At 35.8% G+C, this 19,272-nt stretch overlaps 1 protein-coding gene across 1 annotated transcript in view; it reads right to left on the minus strand.

The window, feature by feature from the left end:
• The window catches only part of ZNF654 (zinc finger protein 654), a 58,262-nt gene that overhangs the window by 38,301 nt on the left and 689 nt on the right, over window positions 1-19,272 (minus strand). Inside the window, exon 2 of the mRNA XM_075542448.1 lies at window positions 3,779-3,924. Coding sequence (XP_075398563.1) covers window positions 3,779-3,924 — 146 coding nt within the window. The remainder of the gene's footprint in view (window positions 1-3,778; window positions 3,925-19,272) is intronic.

Below are 19,272 nucleotides of genomic sequence, written 5' to 3' on the forward strand. Positions count from 1 at the left end.
TGTTTATTCTTTCCATCTTCTCTTGATGCTTCCTGTATCATACAATATTTTGCACATAGAATTTTCCAATATTGCAACTGGAGCCTTGTATTTTTTCTTGAGTTCCTTCAGTTTCAGATATGCTTAGCATGTTCTTCCTTTTTTATTTTCTCACTCTAAGTCTGCACATTTCATTATAATATTTGACTTTGTCTTCTGGAACTATCCTTTGACATTTTCTATTTAGGTCTTTGAATTCATCGTTTCTTACATTTGTTTTAGGTACTCTAGATGAAGAGCAAATTTCAGAATCTCTCCTGACATCCACTTTGTTTTTTTCTTTCTCTGTTTTTTGAATGAACTTTTTGCTTCAAGAATGATATTCTCATTGTCTTCCCACAACTCAACATGTCTTCTGTTCATTAGTGTTCAACGTATCACATCTATTCTTGAGATGTTCTCTATATTCAAGTGGGACATACCTAAGATCATATTTTGGCTCTTGTCGACTTGTTTTAATTTTCTTCAGCTTCAACCTGAACTTACATGAGTAACTGATGATCAGGAGACAGAACAAAAGAGTGGTGCCAAGACTATGAGGCAGAAAAGCAAGCTGGCTTCCTGGCCCATGGAGACAGAGCGGAAAGAAAACATATCACAGAGAGACTAAAGACCTGACAGAAATACATGGCTACTGTCTGCAGAGATGTGTTGCTGTAGACCAATGAGTTTTAATGTTTTCTGATCCTAACTTGTGGCAACTTATTTACATCCCTAATGAACACCACTTAATCATGAGTACTGTATTAAGTTCTAAATGGCCAATACAACAGAATATTGAACCCAGCACAGAAGTAGAGTGCCACGGGAGGAATAATTGTTTTCAGAATAGTAAATAAGGGTGGAAGCATGTCTGACCTCTTCATCATGACAATATGGAAGCCAGAGGTCTAAATGGCCCCCTTGTTATTTACTCACATCTCTTTGAAATTTTCTATTATATTTTCTCTGTTTTTTCTTACTCTCTACTGGTTTAAATATTGAACTTCCAACATGGAATAATTTTTTTTCCACTCGATAATTTACTTTTTATTCCACTGCTTATATTCAGGATTATTTCTTCACCTTTACAATTCCACTTTCCTACCAAACTTCAGATTTTAACTGTCATATTATTCTCTTAATATACATGAAGATCAAAAATGTTTGATCTGAGTATTTTACATAGCAGTATGTTTTTATACATATCGTCTCAAATCTCTGTAAAATTCTAATTATAGACTCCTTATTTTACTTCTATTTCTTCTGTTTCTAATATCAGTACTATTTTTTCTAGGATTTTTTTCCCTTGTTTATTTTCATTGTATAAATTTTAAGTTTGATGTTTGCTTACTGATGGCTTTTCTTTGGGATGTAAGTGAGTAGTTGTTTCTTTTTCAATTATATATAGTCACTCCCCAACACATGGCAACTGCATATACAATGAAACAATATGCTGCCAAGTACCAAGTCCTGTATCACCACATGATCAGTAAATAAAACTCTTGTAATCCATAGGGTTTTCCAGGGCTGATATTCAAAGGTTTATCATCAGGCCCTTCTTCCTAGCATAGTCTGTTAGCGTCACTGACACAGTATCACACAATCTACTACTGACAAGTGGTAAATTGGCATAAGGTACATTGATCATCTCTTGCATGGCGGGTGAGGATTTTTCCAGTGAGCCACTAATGCCTCCTGCTTTCTTAGTTATAAACTCTTAAATATCAGAAAGAATGTTCATTGTTCCAAGCTATTTAATTTCTTTAAGAGGAATACATAAAAGTAATATGATTCTACTTATCCTGTCCTGATGTGAAGGCCTAGTGATACACCTGCATGGAAAAATTTCAATTAATCCTTTATCTACACTTCCTTAAAGTGTCACTTTCTCTACTCTATATGTGATTATCTTGCACTTTTAAATTTTACACATCTCTGGGATTGTGGAGGCTAGGGATGGGTGGGCTACCTTCATCCTATTTTATAAAGCACAGTTTGATTTTAAAATACCTCTACATAGGTTTACAAAAATGCTTTACTTGGAAGGTAAAAATGGATAAGTGAAAAGAAAAAAGAAAAATAGTAAATATACAGAAGTAGAAAAAGTAAGTATACAATTTGGGTATTGAAATCAATGTCATGAAATAAAATGAATAAGAATTGTTAAATATAAAACATTTACTTTTACTCAACTCAAAATAAAATAGTAAAAAATTATTTTGATTCTCTTTTCCTTAAAATTATATAAAATAGTCATGTATACACATAAAAATACATAAAATGTGTTTCACAAATTTATACACATCAATCAAGACATACTCTGATATTCTTTAGTGCATTTTTACAATGCTGATAAGTTGCCTCATAACCCACAAATGCATTTGGGATAGGATAGTGCAAGTTATAAATTTTCCTGCTTCATTTCAATTATAACTGCTCTACTTTCTATACTCAAGTGAATTTTGAAATATTCCTTCCACTGATAAATGCTTTCTAGTTCTTTGTCACTAGATGCCCTATTCCTTCTTCATTATAATTTTAGTGGACTTTGAAAAATGAAAACCCACTTTTGTCAATTCCAACTGATGGTAACCTGCTAGGGCAAAGTAAAACTGGCCCATTTCCAAAGTTGTAATAAAGGGTCGCTGGTGGCACTGGGGGTTACATGGGTTACACATCAAATTGCTAACTACAAAGTTGGCAGTGCAAACCTACCAGGAAGTTTCATGGGAGAGAGAGAGCTGTCTGTTTCTATAAAGATTTTTTTACACTCTCAGAAACTCTCTGTAAGGATGCTCAATTTAGAAAAGGCGCTCTGGTGCCATAAAGGGCTTCAAAGAGCTGGCAACTGCAAGGTCAGTGGTTCCAATCAACCAGTCCCTAAAGAAGAGAAAGATGATGTTTGCTGCTCCCATAAGCTTTAAGGGCTCAGAAGCCCAAGGGGTCAGATCTATTCTGTCCTATGAATTGCTGAGTCAGAATTGACTCAATGGCTGTGGGATTGGGGTTTATGTGTTGACAGCAATGCGTGTAAATCTTCACAGAAGTGGACTGCCACTTGTGTTCCAATCGCTGACCTTAAGAGGTTAGTAGGCAAACACTTGAATGCTGTACCATGGCCTCCTAGAATGCCAGCTCCACTTGCAATCTGTAACTGCAAGCTCTTTACAACCATAAAAACTAGGCATTTCCTAACTCCTTTCTGGCCTCTGACATCAAGTCCAGGAGCACTGGTGGCATACTGGTTACATACTGGGATGCAATCCCCAAGGTCTGCAATTTGAAACCATCAGCTACTCCTCAGGAGAAAAGTGGGGCTTTCTCTTGTGAACAGTTACAGTCTTGCAAACTCACAAGGGCAGTTCTCCCTATCCAATAGGGTCATAGGGTCGCAAGGAGTTAACATCAACTTGATGGCATAGTTTTCAGGGGGGTTTTGACATCAAATTCTAAATAGTTGTCTTCTAGTATTTATCATTAGAGCTTCCTAGGCAATCTTGAGAATTAAAACAGAAAGAGTTTAGATTAGAGGAGGGCTATAAAAATCTGTCTATCACAATTCCATGTAATTGTAGAGCTAAACGTAAAATTATGTTTAAATGTTTTAAGTTAAATCTAAAAACTCAATGAAGAATAGGAAACTTCTTTTTGAGAGAAAATTCAAGGAAAAGCTCCCTCCCTTGAGGAAACCATAAAAAATCAATTTCCATCTACATTAAAAGCAATGATATTTGTATAAAAAATAAAGAATACTTACAAAGCAAGACTACTCAAGACATACTGTACGTGCTCACATTCATCAGGGAATGATGCACTGGCTGACGTAAAACAACAAAGTGCAGTCTGTAGAACCTGAAGCTGTGGCAAAGGTACTTGCCATCTTCCAGCATAATCTTCCACCACCTGATAGGAAAGCAATCCAAAATGGCATTACTATAAAAAATGTTCCAAACATTTCTAGTTTTAAATTTTTGAATAAAATTTACTGGATAAATTAAAACATCAGTTCACGAAGAAAATGTATTATATAAGGGATAAAGGCTTTTTAACATCTATTTTCATACAGAAAATCAATACTTTCCTATGGAAAAGTCACACAATATATGAATGACTGTAGATGTTCAACTCTCAAATCTATATCAAGCCTTGTAAACAAATGCTCATCACCTCCTATAGCCATTTTTGTTTAAAATCAATTATTAAATTAAAATGGATAGGTGGCAGAATCTAGTAGTAAAATTAGAAAGACATATGCATTATTATGATATGGCACTGGTTAAATTTTAAACCACAAGTTATATTACAGGGGGAAGAGGTAATAGTCTTGATACTCTCAGTTACTGTATTTATGGATTTAGGCAATGCTTCTACTTTCCCAGTACATCAGTTTCCTCATCATGTAATAGATACAATGTGGTTACCTCATTCATTACCATAAACCCAAATTATGAATAATTTATTAGAAAGGATTGTAGAATTATGTTATAAAATGCTAATTATATGCAAGAATGCTGAATTAAACAATGTAGTATATTAAGGAAACCCACTCAAATAAAATTGGGGAAAAACATGTCAAGTTTGGCTTGTTATCTATTTCTGTATGCCCCATAACCTAAGAACAGCTTTTACATTTTTAAATGACTAAGGAAAAATAATACTTTGTGGCATGAAAGTGAGAGGAAGTTTCAATTTTAATATCTGTAAAATGTTACTGGAACATAGTCAAGTTCATCCATTTATATATTGTCTATGGCCATTTTCCTAGTAAAGCAGCAGAGGTGAGCAGCTATGCCAGAAACCTTATGGCTAACAAAACCTAAACATATTTAATATATATATTTCCCTTTACAGAAAAGTTTGCTGACTACTAATGAAAACTGAGAAGGTTAGATTGAAGAACAAAAGCCAAGAACACTCACAGCTCAAAGGACTTCATACTAATCACGTTCTGCTGGGAGACACTCTTCCAGTCTCTGACATGTCTAGTTTTACAAAAGGAAGCACTTCTTTTCAGGGATACTTAAAAGAAAAGTGAAAGATAGAGATGATGTCTCCTCTCACAGCAGAACTGATTTACTGTTCAGTATAATAAAGATAATGCCTCTCTTTGGGGCACAGATGGGCAGATTTTCTTATAGTCTGTTTTCAAAGATTTAGGTTCCTCATATCAGTTATGATGCAAAAGCATAGGGCTATTTCATATCACCTGTTTGAAACAGTAAGTGGAAGGCGTTAACCTGAATATAAACATCATTCTGCTTGCTCTACTTTGTAGTTGTCTTTGATCAGTCATCATGTATGCAACATTGTGGCAGGCTACCTTATTAGTTTCCAAGTAGAACAAAATCTCAGAGTTTTGACAATTCCAAATAACATCGCCTAATGCCAGGGAGGGAGGGAGGGTGACAAGGGAGGTAGAGGGAAATAGGGAAAAACTATTACATTACTACTAATGAAGGAGATTATATCTGTTAATTTGTAACCTTTCTAGATCTTGTAGTCCTTATTAGCAGAGAAGTATAAACCAATTTCTCGCTGCTAACTTGCTGACCTCAAGTAGGAGAATCCTTTCCAAATCAGAGCATGAGAAGCATAAAAGAATGTCTGACAAACAATGGATCCTGGACCTACGTAAATTCTCTCCGCACTAGTCTTTGGTAGGATTGACTACTGTCTTTTGGACACCATACTACCACTTGGTGCCACAAAAAAATAAATATGAACAAGTAGATTGACACCCTAACACTTTTCCTTTCGATCTGAAAGTCTGTCCTAATCCCTGTCAATTTATAATCTTATTCACTTCCCATTGATGGGCTGGATTTTGCTACCTTCTCTGTATTCAGTTTCTTTCATTCACCAAGGTCCAGTCACCTATATCCTACCTGGCCCAGTTGGGCTCAAACCTAACACATAAGTCCTTATAAGCAACAATTGTACTAGGTTTGTCTTAGTACCTTCTTCCAAAGAGATATAAACAAAATTAACAGAAATTTAAATATTTTCCTATCCTGTTTAATGTTATCCCAAAGACAGTAACTTTAAAAATGTGATCAACATACAGGACATATTACAATTGCTAGACATCTTAAGAGCTTCAAACAATACTTTAATTGAATATAGATTGCTACAACCTATGCATGAAGTCTAATTTTCTAAATACATAAATATTTTTTATAATAGTAGTTTCATGAAATATTTGTCCTTTTGTGGCTGAATAATGTTATTTCTATTTTCAGTTGAGGAAGCACCACAATGGTTGTACTGCTAAATATGTTAACACACATATTAATCTTTACTCTCTTCAGGGAAATGATGTTATTCATGGGACTACCAATCATAAAAAATTTCATTTTACCCCTTACTGAAGGGTTGTGGGGAGGAGATGAGCCAGTCAGGGTGCAGTGTAGCAACGATGAAACATACAACTTTCCTCTAGTTCTTAAATACGTCCTCCCCCCACTACCATGATCCCAATTCTACCTTACAAATCTGGCTAGACCAGAGGACGTACATTGGTACAGATAGCAACTAGAAACACAGGGAATCTAGGATAGATGACTCCTCGAGGACCAGTGGTGAGAGTAGCAATGCCTGGAGGGTGGTGGGAATGTGGGGTAAAAACGGGGAACTGATTACAAGAATCTACCTATTGCCTCCTCCCTGGGGGATGGACAGCAGAGAAGAAGGCAGGAGGAGACGTTGGAAAGTGTAACATATGACAAAATAATAATAATGTATGAATTATGAAGGATTCATGAATTAGGGGGGAGTGGGGAGGGAGGGGCAAAACGAGCAGCTGATATTAAGGGTTCAAGTGGAAGGCAAATGTTTTGAGAATGATGACGGCAACAAATGTACATATGCACTTGACACAATGGATGGATGGTGATAAGAATTGTACGAGCCCCCAATAAAATGATTTTTTTTATTTCATTTTATTTACACACAAATATTTCTAATTTCATCCACAGAAAGGGTCTAACCACAATATCCAAGGAGCACATTAAGTAGCCAAATCTTGGTCTCTAAACATCATTTTCCAATACAAGGTTCTTGGGCTCTTCAAGGAAATTGGTGGTTATATAATTTCCTCAGAGAAAATAGAAGATAAACCAGAATCATCCTACAAGTACATACACACACAGACAATGTAATGCAGGAGCCAGTCTGAAGGAGTTCCTAATGGCCAATGCTGGAGTTATTTGAGCAACAATTAAATAGCTCTTTCTCACAATAGATTCTCAATAAATGTAGAAGAATAAAAGAAATCACCAAAAGGGCAAACATCACAAAAATAAATATCACAAGACAAGATCCACTGATATATGCCAGTATTAATTGGCCAAGTCTGAGAACCGAATTTTCAATCTCAAAGACTTTCCCTAAAGACACTTACCAATAAATAAAATAATTTTAGTATGGAGAAACTCAGCCATATATCTAACCAATCCATCTCAGGCAAATATCACAAGTACTACAGTAATAAGACATCATTATTGTGAATGCTTTGCTATAAAGTACTTAGAAGCAGGCATTTGCTGCAGTATTCTCATTAAAATGCAGTCATTCCAATCACACAAAAAAATCAGACAAATGTAATCTGAGGATATTCTAAAAACAGATCTCTAAACAAGTGTCAAGATCATCAAAGATAAGCAACTCAGAACCTGTTGCAGATTTGAAGAGATGAGGGAAAAGGTATGGCTCAACGGAATGAGGTCTATTCTTTTTTTCCCTTTCCTATGGAGACATAATACCCTGCCCTGGAGTGGATGAATGCCCTGTTCCCCCATTGCCATTTTTTATCTTCCACCACTCCTCTGTAGGCGAAGGAGGGGTGGGTGATGTATTTCAACACAGATGCTATCTGCATCTTTTTAATTTTTTTCTTTTATTTGATGACTTATCAATCATAGTGTTTAGCCTGGCTCTTGCCTGAGTATCTGAGTCCTCCTCCCCAGAACTGTGCAATATGTACATTTTCCCCTATGGACATTCTGTTGTTTGGACTTACTTCAGTGGACTTATGTTGTACTTGTCCTTTTGTGCATATCTAACTTCGCTCAGCATAATATCCTCCAACTCTTCCCACGAGATGAGGTGCTTCATCATTTTGTTAGATCTCTCTCTCGTGGGAGAGATGTACCTAGGTCCTTGGCTTTGCACGAAAAAATGACCCCGAAGCCTGGTTTGTGATCCAAGTGAGTTTTATAAAGGTTAAAAACAATTTCAGGCTTTACAATAAATGGACCACAATGGACCAGACAGAGTCCTTGGCATGGTTGTGCCAGACCCACAGTCCAGTTGCATTGCACTGTGTTGCAGCCACTGGGACAGAACACACAGCAAACTTCTGGCTTTTCAGGTCCCCCCACCCCACTCCACCCCATTGGGAAGCATGGTCAATGGGAAGCATGGTCAATGGGAAGCATGGTCAATGGGAAGCATGGCCACTGGCTGAATCAAATTCACCTGGCCTAGGTGTGCCACCCCTTCCTGGCCGGAAGCTCGAACCTAACAATTTCATCACTTTTTTTTTTTTTAGGGATGTGTAGAACCCTAACAATTTCATCACTTTTTTTTTTAGGGACGTGTCTATGCCAGAGTTTTTAAATGCATTCGTCAACCGATGGAAATTCAGGCTGCTTCCAATTCTTTGCAATTGTGAATTGCTCGGTGATGAACATTGGAGTGCATATGTCTGGTCGTGGCCTGTTTCTTATTTCTTCAGAGTATATGCCCAGTAGTGGAATTGCTGGGTCATAAGATAATTTGATTTCCATGTTTTAGGTATCACCAAATTGCTTTCCACAGTGGCTATACATATCTCATTCACTAGCATTGAATGAGAGTTTCCATCTCATTACACCCCCTCCAACATTTGTTGCTTTCTGTTTTTTTGGAACGGGGCTACACTTGTGGGTGTTAGGTGGTATCTTATCGTTATTTTAATTTGCATTTTCTGGATAGTTAATGGTCATAAACATTTTCTCATGTTTATTGGCCATTTGGCTTTCCTTCCTTATGAATCTTCTGTTCAAGTCTTTTGCCCATCTTCTCAGTGGATTATTCTTTTTTTTTCTTGTTATAAGGTTGCAGGGTTCTATAGATTTTAGTAATAAGCCCTTTATCAGATATGCCACTACTAAATATCTTTGCCAAGTCTGTGGGCTCTCTTACTACTCTCTTGCTAAAGTCTTTCGATATGCACTAGTGTTTTATCATTCGTATGCCCCACCAGTCTATTATATCTTCCTCTGGGAGTGTATCTTTCCTTACTTCTGATACCCCATGTATTCCCTGTACTAAGGTTCTTAGCTTTGTCCTGAGGTTTTCACTGATAATCTTGAGAGTTTGGGGTTTTACCTGGAAGTCTTGAATTTGTCCTTGTGTACAGGGTGAGGTAAGGGTCTTGCTTCATTCTTCTGCAGGTTGATACCCAGTTTGTCCAGCACCATTTGTTGAAAAGGGCATCTATTTCCCATTTGATTTTTTTTTGGGGGGGAATGTATTATAGAATACCATGCTGTTTTGACAATTGTGGCTAAATAATAAGTTTTGAAATCAGGTAATGCAAACCCACCCGCTTTATTCTTTTTCTTGAAGAGTTCTTGGCCAATTCTGGGTTCCCTTCTTTTCCATATGAAGTTAGTAGTCAGTTTTTCCATTTCTTTGAAAAATGATGCAGGTATTTGTATTGGATTGCACTGAACCTACATAGTATCTTAGGTAGGATTGACATCTTTACTATATTGAGTCTACTGATCCACAAACATGGGATTTTTTTTTTTCTTTTGCAAAGTTCCTTTGTGGTTTCTTGTAATAATGTTTTGTAGTTTTCCTTGTACGGTTCTTTTTTTTTTTGGTTAGGTACCAGTATATCCCTCAATATTTCAATTAATGCTTGCCTATTGTGAAGGATACTACCTTCTTGATCTCTTTTGCTGTGATCCCAGTAATTAACACTGTAACAAACAAACAAAAAAAACCTGTATCAATCCATCTCAATGAGGGCCTTCCTCTTTTTCTCTGTCCTTCTATTTTACCAAGCATGATGTCTTTCTCCAGACTGGTCCCTCGTGACAAGTCCAAATTATGTGAGAAGTCATTTTGCCACCCTAGCCTCGAAGGTGTACTCTGGCTGTATTTTTTCCAAGACAGATTTAGCAGTCTATAGTACTTTCAACATTCTTCTCCAACACACTTCAAATGCATCAATTCTTCTTCAGTCATCCTATTCAATGGCTTAACTTCACATGCACATGAGGTATTTTGAAATACAATAGCTTCAGGTGTGGGGGGAGCACCATAGTCCTCAAAGTAACATCCTTGCTTTTCAATACTCTGAAGAGGTCCTGTGCAGCAGGTTTACATAACACAAGCTGTCTTTTGATGTCGTGGCTGCTGCCTCTGTGAGCAATGATTATAGATCCAAGCAAGATAAAATTCATGACAACTTCAACGTGTTTTAAATTTGTTACATATTGGTCAAGTGGTGAGGATTTTGGTCTTCTTCACACTGAGTTGTAATCCACATTGAAGGCTACAATTCTTGACCTTAATCAGCAAGTGCTTGAAGTTCTCCTCACTTTCAGCAAGCCAAGCCAACAATGAGTAGTGGTTATTTAGAACATTCTAATTTATGTTAATCAAAACAGATGCTATTTTTTAAAAAAAGAAAAGAAAAAAAAGAGGCCAAGGCTGAAAGGCCAAAGACCAGAGAAAAACTTGGCTTCTGGCTGTGATGAGGCACTGTTGTGGGCAAAAGACTGTCCCATAGTACTTTCTGATCTTGTGTAAAGTTAGCTTCCCAAATAGGGCACATACTCATGTGTAATACCTGTGAGTGTGTGTACCCATTGCAATGAATTAGAGAAGATAATGCAAAGTACCACATTATTTCTGTGTGACCCAATAAACTGAATGCCTCTATAAGCTTGTCCCCTGGCCAAGCTCGGGGTCCACACTTGGTACTTGACCGAGTCTGGTATAGTCCCTCAGCACTGAGTCTGGGTTGGGACCCAATAAACCTCTTAAACTATTAAAAAACAACAACAACCAAGATGCTGATTGATGTCACTAAGCTCTAGCTGCAGCTGTGTATATAATAAAAATATATTAATAAACTGTGTACATGTTTCTAAATCTCTAGGAGGTACAAGCAATTTGTACTCATTTTCTATCCTAAAGATTGGTAGTTCACATCCAACAAGCAGTACAAGAGAAAAGTCTGGTGATCTACTTTCATAAAGATTACAATAAAGAAAATACTACAGAGCAGTTCTAATTAGAATTGACTCCACAGCAACATATTTTTGGTAATGTTTTATTAGGGTATTATACATTAGTACATATAAACACTCATTTTCATGATACATAAGGCAATAATGAACACCTATTATCTACTGATATAACCACTTCTCTTCCTTCTTTATCTTTTCTCCTTTCCCTTCTCCATACTATGATTTCCCTACCGAGTGGAGTCAGAAAAGGTAACACCACCACCCCTTGTTCCTCAAGCTTAGTTAACTCACTGACCAGTATAGTTATCCTCCAACTATGCATTAATATAATTTTCTCTCTGCCTTCATCTTCAATTGGTACCCTGTCAATTCATATACCTTTGTTTGTAACTAATGCTTTCAGTGGAGCTTGGACTTCTTCCTTCAGTCCTATTGGATCCTGATCATATGCTTCCCCTGAAATGGTTGAATGTGGTTGACTAGCTCTCTTTTAGTAGTGTGAGTGTGTATTATGTTCATCTTTCCTAGATGCTTCCTGCATTATTCAATATTTTTCCCATAAAATCTTTCATGATTGTAACGCAAGACTTGAATTTTTTCTTTAGTTCTTTCAGTTTAGTTAAGCATGTTCCTTTTTGGTTTTCAACACCTGGCTTTTACACATTTCTTATGAAAATTTAACTTTGTTTCTTGAACTGTCCTATGAAATTTATTGTTCAGTTACTTTACGTCATCATATCTTCCATTTGCCTTAGCTATGATTAAGAGCAAGTATCAGAGTCTCTTCTGAGATCCACTTTGATCTCTTCTTTCCTGCTGTTTTGATGACCTTTTGCTTTCCTTGTGTATTATGTTCTTGATGTCTTTCCCATAGCTCATCAGATCTTCTGTTATTAATGCTCAACTTGTTAAAGTAAAAATATTTTACTACAGCTTTATTCAATTTCACTTAAAGTTCTATTTTATTTTTGTTTATGATGGTTAAGGAATACTTAATCACAATTTGAAGGGAAATGAAATAGACTCACTGCCATTAAGCAGTTCAACCTGGTACTCTTTAGCTGAAATGTAAAATAATGGCACTATTTAAAAACATAAATAATGAACTCCTTTTAAAAATATTTCTAGCATCAAGATATTTTTTTCCACAAGCTACCATGAATGAATGGTTATTTAGAATACAACAGGTGAACACACATTTATCTAATGATAGAGAAAGAAGTTTGGTTTGGAATTTCATTGGTTAGTTAACTAATCTCTTTTCAGTTCACCTAGCCAATTCATTACAGTAAAAGAGAATTTCAAATACTTTGGGGATACAAAAGAGAAGCCAAGTTAAAATGTTACCCAAACTCAAATTTATCTTCATAGAAGGTAAGCACCTTGTGAAGGAAAAAAACGCTTACCTTATTTATAGTTTATTTTTCCCAAATAATAAAACTAGCATATTTAATCAAGAATAACTTAAAAGCAAATATAAATAAAATGAAACTTACCCATATATCCCCACCACTAAGAAGCTACCCACTGTTATCATTTATATTTCTTACTCTTTTCTTCCCCAGAAAAATGAAATACCTTGTTTCCTATATTTCACTAGTTATTGTATCATAAGCAACTTCCCATAAGTATTTCATAAAATAGGTTATGGGGTAAACATAGGAATCCATTTTATGCAATAACTCTCCCTGATGTTGGACATTAATGTTTTCAATGATCTGCTGTTACAAATAATGTCGTACATAATGAGCAATCAGTGTAATTCAACTGTTAACTTAAAAAAAAAGATGCATTAAACTACAGCAAAGGCATTTAACTCCCTACATACAATTTAAAGATCTAGTTTATTTTCTTAATTATAACAAAAAATCATTTTCCTTTAATATTTGCCTTTTATGAACACCAGAAACAATCTGAATCTGTCAAGTTTTAAATATTAAATTTATAGACCTAAAATTTTAATTTGTAATTTAGAAGTATAAATATCTATGCCAGAAAAGAACCCATAAAGCACATCAATATGATGAGTTAATTTCTAGCTCTGAATATTCACTATAAGATAGTTCAGAAAGAAAGGATATTCCTTATCAAAATAAATAACTACAAATATGTGTTAATACTTTGTCTTCTTTCATATCTTATTATTCCTTTTCTACTTAGAAATCTAATTTAAAACTGCTAGTTAAATGTGGCAGATTGAACATAAATTAAAGTGAAAGAGGGGGGGGCTATCACAACATTTAAGTGGAAATCATATAGATGAGCAACAAATGATTTAGCTAAGTAGCTGAAGGTCAAGACATCAGTAGAGGGAGTACAAAAACATGCTTCTTTATGCTACAAAACACTAGAAAAATCTCACAAAATTGGAAGCATTATATATCTCTTCAAGTAGAGGTGGAGACAAAAAGAAAAGATCAGTTTGAAATCTCCCCCATTCCCTCTTCTCTATGGAAACAATGGGGGCTAATTCCTAATTCTCTGGAAAGAACAAACCACAAGAAACTCAGAAACAAGAGGATTATGGTACAGGAAGGAAGGGAGTTATTGAGAAAACAAGGTAAAATATATGCTCAGACCTATCAGCAGAAACTATGAAGAAGAGGAGAGCGGAAAACAAGGTAAAATTAAAGGTACATTCTAGAATGCTTTATAATTAGATGGTGCTGCTGTTTCTCCCTCCACTCTTAACTAAGCCAACTGATCACATCTTTAACTGGAAGAGGAAAAGGGCAAAAGATTTATAAACAAGGGAGTGAGCAAGTTGCCCGTGATTGCCTCTGGAGAGTAAGAACAGAGGAAGAGAAGGATGGGTGCAGTCGTTGCTTTTGGTATAAATGGAGGTGGGGGAGGTTTGCTGCCACTGCAATGCCCATTGTTTTCCTTCCTAACTAACAAAATCTTAAGCAAAAACTACCCTTCCAAACTTTTTTTCCCTCCCAGATGGGGACAGCTGGCTACCAAGATTTTAAAAGTCAGTTAGTAGGATTTAGGGCAAGCTTTTTTGGGCTTACCCAAAGAGTCAGCCTGTTCTTTCCATTTAGTATTTAGAAGTGATGGCTGGAATTCTAGCAACTATACTGGGTCATGAGGCAAACAAAATAAAATAAGCCTCCACCTTGTTTCAGTCACTTAAATCAGTCCTCTATTAGCCAGAATACACAATTCCTGATATTTAAGTTGTATGGCTTTTTGAACAATGTACACAAAACAACAAAAACGAAAAATGAATTTAAAGAATGCCAATTAATACTAAAAATGGGTTTAAAGTGTTATTATTATACCTTAAGAACCTATTAAGAAGCCCTGGTGGCACTGTGAATTAGGATGAGCTACAAATGCGAGGGTCAGCACTTTAAAGCCACCAGCCAATCCACGGGAGAAAGATGAGGCTCTCCGCAGCCATAAAAATGTACAGTCTCAGAAAGTCTAAGGAGCAGTTCTTTACCCAGTGTCACAAGGTTGTTATGAATCTGAATTGAATCAAAGGTGAGTTAAAAACCAATTTACAGATCTTTAAGTATTTTATCAACTCTGTACCAAAACTAGGAAATAGGATTGTTTTTTTCCTTAAAACAATGTAATTTCTCTAAAATAAAAGATAACCAAGTGTTATACATGAGACAAATCTTTTTCATTTACACTGTCTTTTACACACCTATCACATGCTTGTTTAAAATTATTCAAATAATTTTTGTCATGTATTATCAGACAATTGGTATCAAGCATCCCATTAAGTTCAACAGTGAGGGAATAACACAGTTTCTCAAGTTCAGTACTATGGATATTTTGGGCTGGATAATTCATTGGGTGTGAGGACTATCTTGTGCACTACAGGATTTTCAACAGTATCTTTGAATCGTCACTATCCACTGGATGCCAGTAGCAACTTCTAATCACCATGACAATCAAAAATGTCTCCACATATTGCCAAATATTCTCGGTAGGAAAAAAAATATCCTCCAGCTGAGAACCACTGACAGAAAAAAAAATGTAACTGTTTATGCATATAATTTAGTCTTGTACCAAAAGTTTTTGGCTTCTCTAGTTAAATCAAATTTTAGAATTCCAACATATTTTCATTTTCTCTAAAATTTTTGCATGACAACTAAATCAAATACAACTAGATTATCTATATTGTCAACCTTAAACCTTCAGATGATTTCAAAAAGAAGAAAAATAGTCTCTCTACACTTAAACCTGTCTATGTGCTATGAAGGAATCTTGGTGGTTTATGACTACAGTAGTTAAGTACTTGCGTACTAACAGAAAAGTCAGTGGTATTCGGAAGCCTGAAGGAGCAGTTCTACTCTGTCCTATAGGGTCAATATGAACTGGAATCAACTGGATGGCAACACATGGGGCTTGTAAGGGGCCTTGGTGGCAAAAGTTACAGAAAGGTTCTTGGTTTGTACCTACTCAACTACTCCTCTTAAGACCTGGTAATGCTGTTCCATAAAGATTACAGTCTAGAAAATCCTACAGGGCTGTTCTACTCTGTCGTGTGGGGTCACTATGAGTTAAAATCAACTTGGTGGCACCAAGAGGTGCAATTCAAAAACTTTCAAAATCTAAATCTATCATCTCAACAATCAGTTTAATAATAACTTATGCTTGGTCTATTACTAAACGCTGGCTTTGTTCTCTCATTTTAGTTATTCTCACGGTAGCCTCATATGATGGCTATTAAGCACCCTGGGGAAAAAATTTGAAAGTCCACTTTAATTAACATATCAAATGTTTCCACTAAAACAAAACCAAAAAACTCACTGCCATCTCATCAATGCTGACTCATAATGATCCTATAGGACACAGGCAGAACTGCCTCTGTGCATTCCCAAACGTTTACTTCTTTACAGAAGTAGAAAGTCCTGTCTTTCTCCCTCGAAGTAGCTGGTGGTTTCGAACTACTGACCTTGTTGAATGCCGCCCAATGCATACCCACCAGGGCTCCACATATACAACCTTCAGGAATCAGGAAAAAATCTTCACACCAAATCACAAGTCAGAGAGACAATAATGATCTGTTTCTTGAAACATCTTTTACAACTGTTGCACCATGAATGCATTTTTTAAACTCCATCTATGATTCCAAATAATCCCAAGAACTTTTTTATCCTCTTTGCACCACCACTGCCAAATAATTCATTCATTCATTTCAAAATTACTTGAGGATTTGTCAATTCAGTCTGCCATTATGACTGAAAAAAAATTAAAAGTTCAAATTTAACCTTGTCCATCTATCAAAATTCAGACAAGTTATCATTCAAACCTGAAGAGTTAGCAGATACTCAATAAAAGCCACTTTTCCTTCCTTTCAACCTTACCGCATAATGAAATATCAAAGGACAATTCTACTTAAATACTTGTTGAATCAAGGAAGGGGCAGTTAGTTCAATCTTACTAGCATTATGTAACTAGAGTTCAAAATTTTCAATCTTCTAAATATATCATCTCAAAAATCGGTTTAAGTCTGGGGAAGTAATCTTTTGTGATTTTTACAATTACCTGCATTGCTTCTCAAATAGAAAAGTATATCCTCAAATGCATGCATAATCTATCACTTATATTACCTGTCTTGCTTTACTTTTCCATGTTATAGAAGACACAGAAACTCTCTCAAGAAGTAGTGTTCCTTCCTCCCTCTTTTTAACTATACAACAAGGTGCCATGAAATTTTGAGTCATATTATTTCCTCTTACTAAAGAAGGTATATTGGAGCCTTCTCAAGACTGTGTGTATATTCTATATATTTAGTTAACTGTCGCTTACCTAAGTATGATTATTCACAATTGAGTCACTTTAATAAAGAGTGCAAGTTACTTAATATTCCCCTTAGTAAATACTAAGAAACCAGATCTATGGGGGGCGGGGAGGATTTTTTGAAATTAGATTATGTAATCCACTTCTCCCTTTATTGGTAAATAAAACTGAGATTTACTATAACTCATTACCATTAAATTGATTCCAACTCCTAACATCCCTAAAGGACTGAATACAACTGCCCCATAGGGCTTCAATGGCTAAAAATCTTAGGAAAGTAGACTGCCACATCTTTCTCTCACAGAACAGCTGGGGGGTTTGAAATACAGACTTTCCTGTTAGCAGTACAGCACTGAACCACTATGCCACCAGGACTCTTAATATTAACTAAACTAACATTTTATTAAAGAGTGGAAAAATTCAACTGAATCTTGTATTCCACTTTAAGGTTTTAATGCAATGAAGGACCTCCCAAGCTCACCTACATAGAGAACAGATAAGGTTTCAGGTAAAACTTGCTAACATGAAAGAAAGTCTAACACAAATAACTTTAACCATATAGAATAAAAATTCATTAAATTCTTCCTATTTACTTTTATTTCCTTGGATATTTAGGAAACTTTGGAAAATGTCAATTATTTAGAAATATTCAATTAATCTTTACTTCAGTAAACAGAACAAACATAATTAAAAATTCTCCATATAAACTTGGTTCTCAAAGTTTCTAATAATTAACCACAAATACATAATTGTGGGTAACATAAGATGGAGAGTATGCATTTAGGTGGCAGTTGACAAGGTTAATTACAAGCTAAAAGTAATCAAAAATCAAGCTGCTCATTAATGATAAAAAAGCAAAAGCATATAGGAAGGAAAAAAAGTCAGTCAATATGTTAAAAATGAAAAATAAATGACAACCTAATTCTCAGAAGTTTAAATTGCCTATAGAATCTACTGACAACTTGGTTTGGATGTCAGAATTAATTTGAAGACAATTCAGACTAGTAGATAAGAAAGATACAAACTAGAAAGCACGTGTTCTAAAAGATACTCAGCTTTTTAATTCAGTGAGTATCAAAACCAAAAACAAAATGTATTTTCAAGAGTCACTAAATACGCAGCAATGCTAATGAAAACTGACTCTGGAGAGAAAGATAACTTCAATGTACTTATGTATGGTAGTGGTCAAATAGAAACATAAAATCAAGAGACAATTTAAACTAAAGAATTAAAAACCGAACTGAAAAATTCAACTTCATCTATTTTAATTAATCTTATTCTGTTTCTTGAAAAAAGTTTAAGAATAAATAAATTTAATTACTTTTGAAAATGCTTGGAAAGAGGGGGAAGGAAACTAAATGCCATCAAACATGATGTCCACTTTAATTCAAATGTTACTAGAAGTGAAATTCATAGGTAACATCCATCAACTTCATATTCATTTATTATCTACCACCCCTATTAGAAAAAGAGGAAACTGAGGCACAGAGATCAAGTAACTAGTCCATGGTCACAAAGCTAGGAAGTGGAGCTGTCCTGAATCCTAGTTACATAGAGTAATTAGCCCAAAAGCGACGTGAAGGGGGGGAGCAGATGGAAAAGGAGTATGTAAAAAATAAAAACCTAAAATAGTTTACAAATATGTTGCGTGTGAAAATAAAACAATTAAATTACATATCGATATGAATACAGATTAAACAATTTTAACCCTAGACAAGTACTGGTGCTGTAATATTTTATTACAATCAAATACCATATAAACTATAATTCTCGTGCCAGTCGACAAAGTTAAAAGGAAAAAAAACTATGTACTGTCACTGTTCGGATACTCTATTTTTTATTTCATACACTGTAGTACAAAATAATATGTAGCGAAAGCAATAGTTTCAGGAAAACGACTTTCGCACAGTACAGTCAATTAGGAGAAAGTGGGTGTTAGGGGGATAAACCAGAGAGAGGAAAGATGGCAAATCTGATTGCCTTAACTTCCCCAGACACCACCCCACACCCCTCCACGCCCCAAAGTCACTCAGTCACTCCGAGTCAACGCCACCAAAGCTAACTGGTGAAGTGGCCCAAGGGGATAGATCCTGAGCTGGGATGACAGGCGACCCGCGGGGGCGGGGGGATGTGACAGGAGAGGGGGAGGCAGCGAGATGGCAGGTCTTCCATCCCAGAAAGGGGTGGGGGGTGGGGTAGCGGGCAAAGGGAGAAAAGAAGGTAGCAAAGGTTTCAGGGTCCT

The sequence above is a fragment of the Tenrec ecaudatus genome, chromosome 2, assembly GCF_050624435.1.
Source record: "Tenrec ecaudatus isolate mTenEca1 chromosome 2, mTenEca1.hap1, whole genome shotgun sequence".
Lineage (NCBI taxonomy): Eukaryota > Metazoa > Chordata > Mammalia > Afrosoricida > Tenrecidae > Tenrec > Tenrec ecaudatus.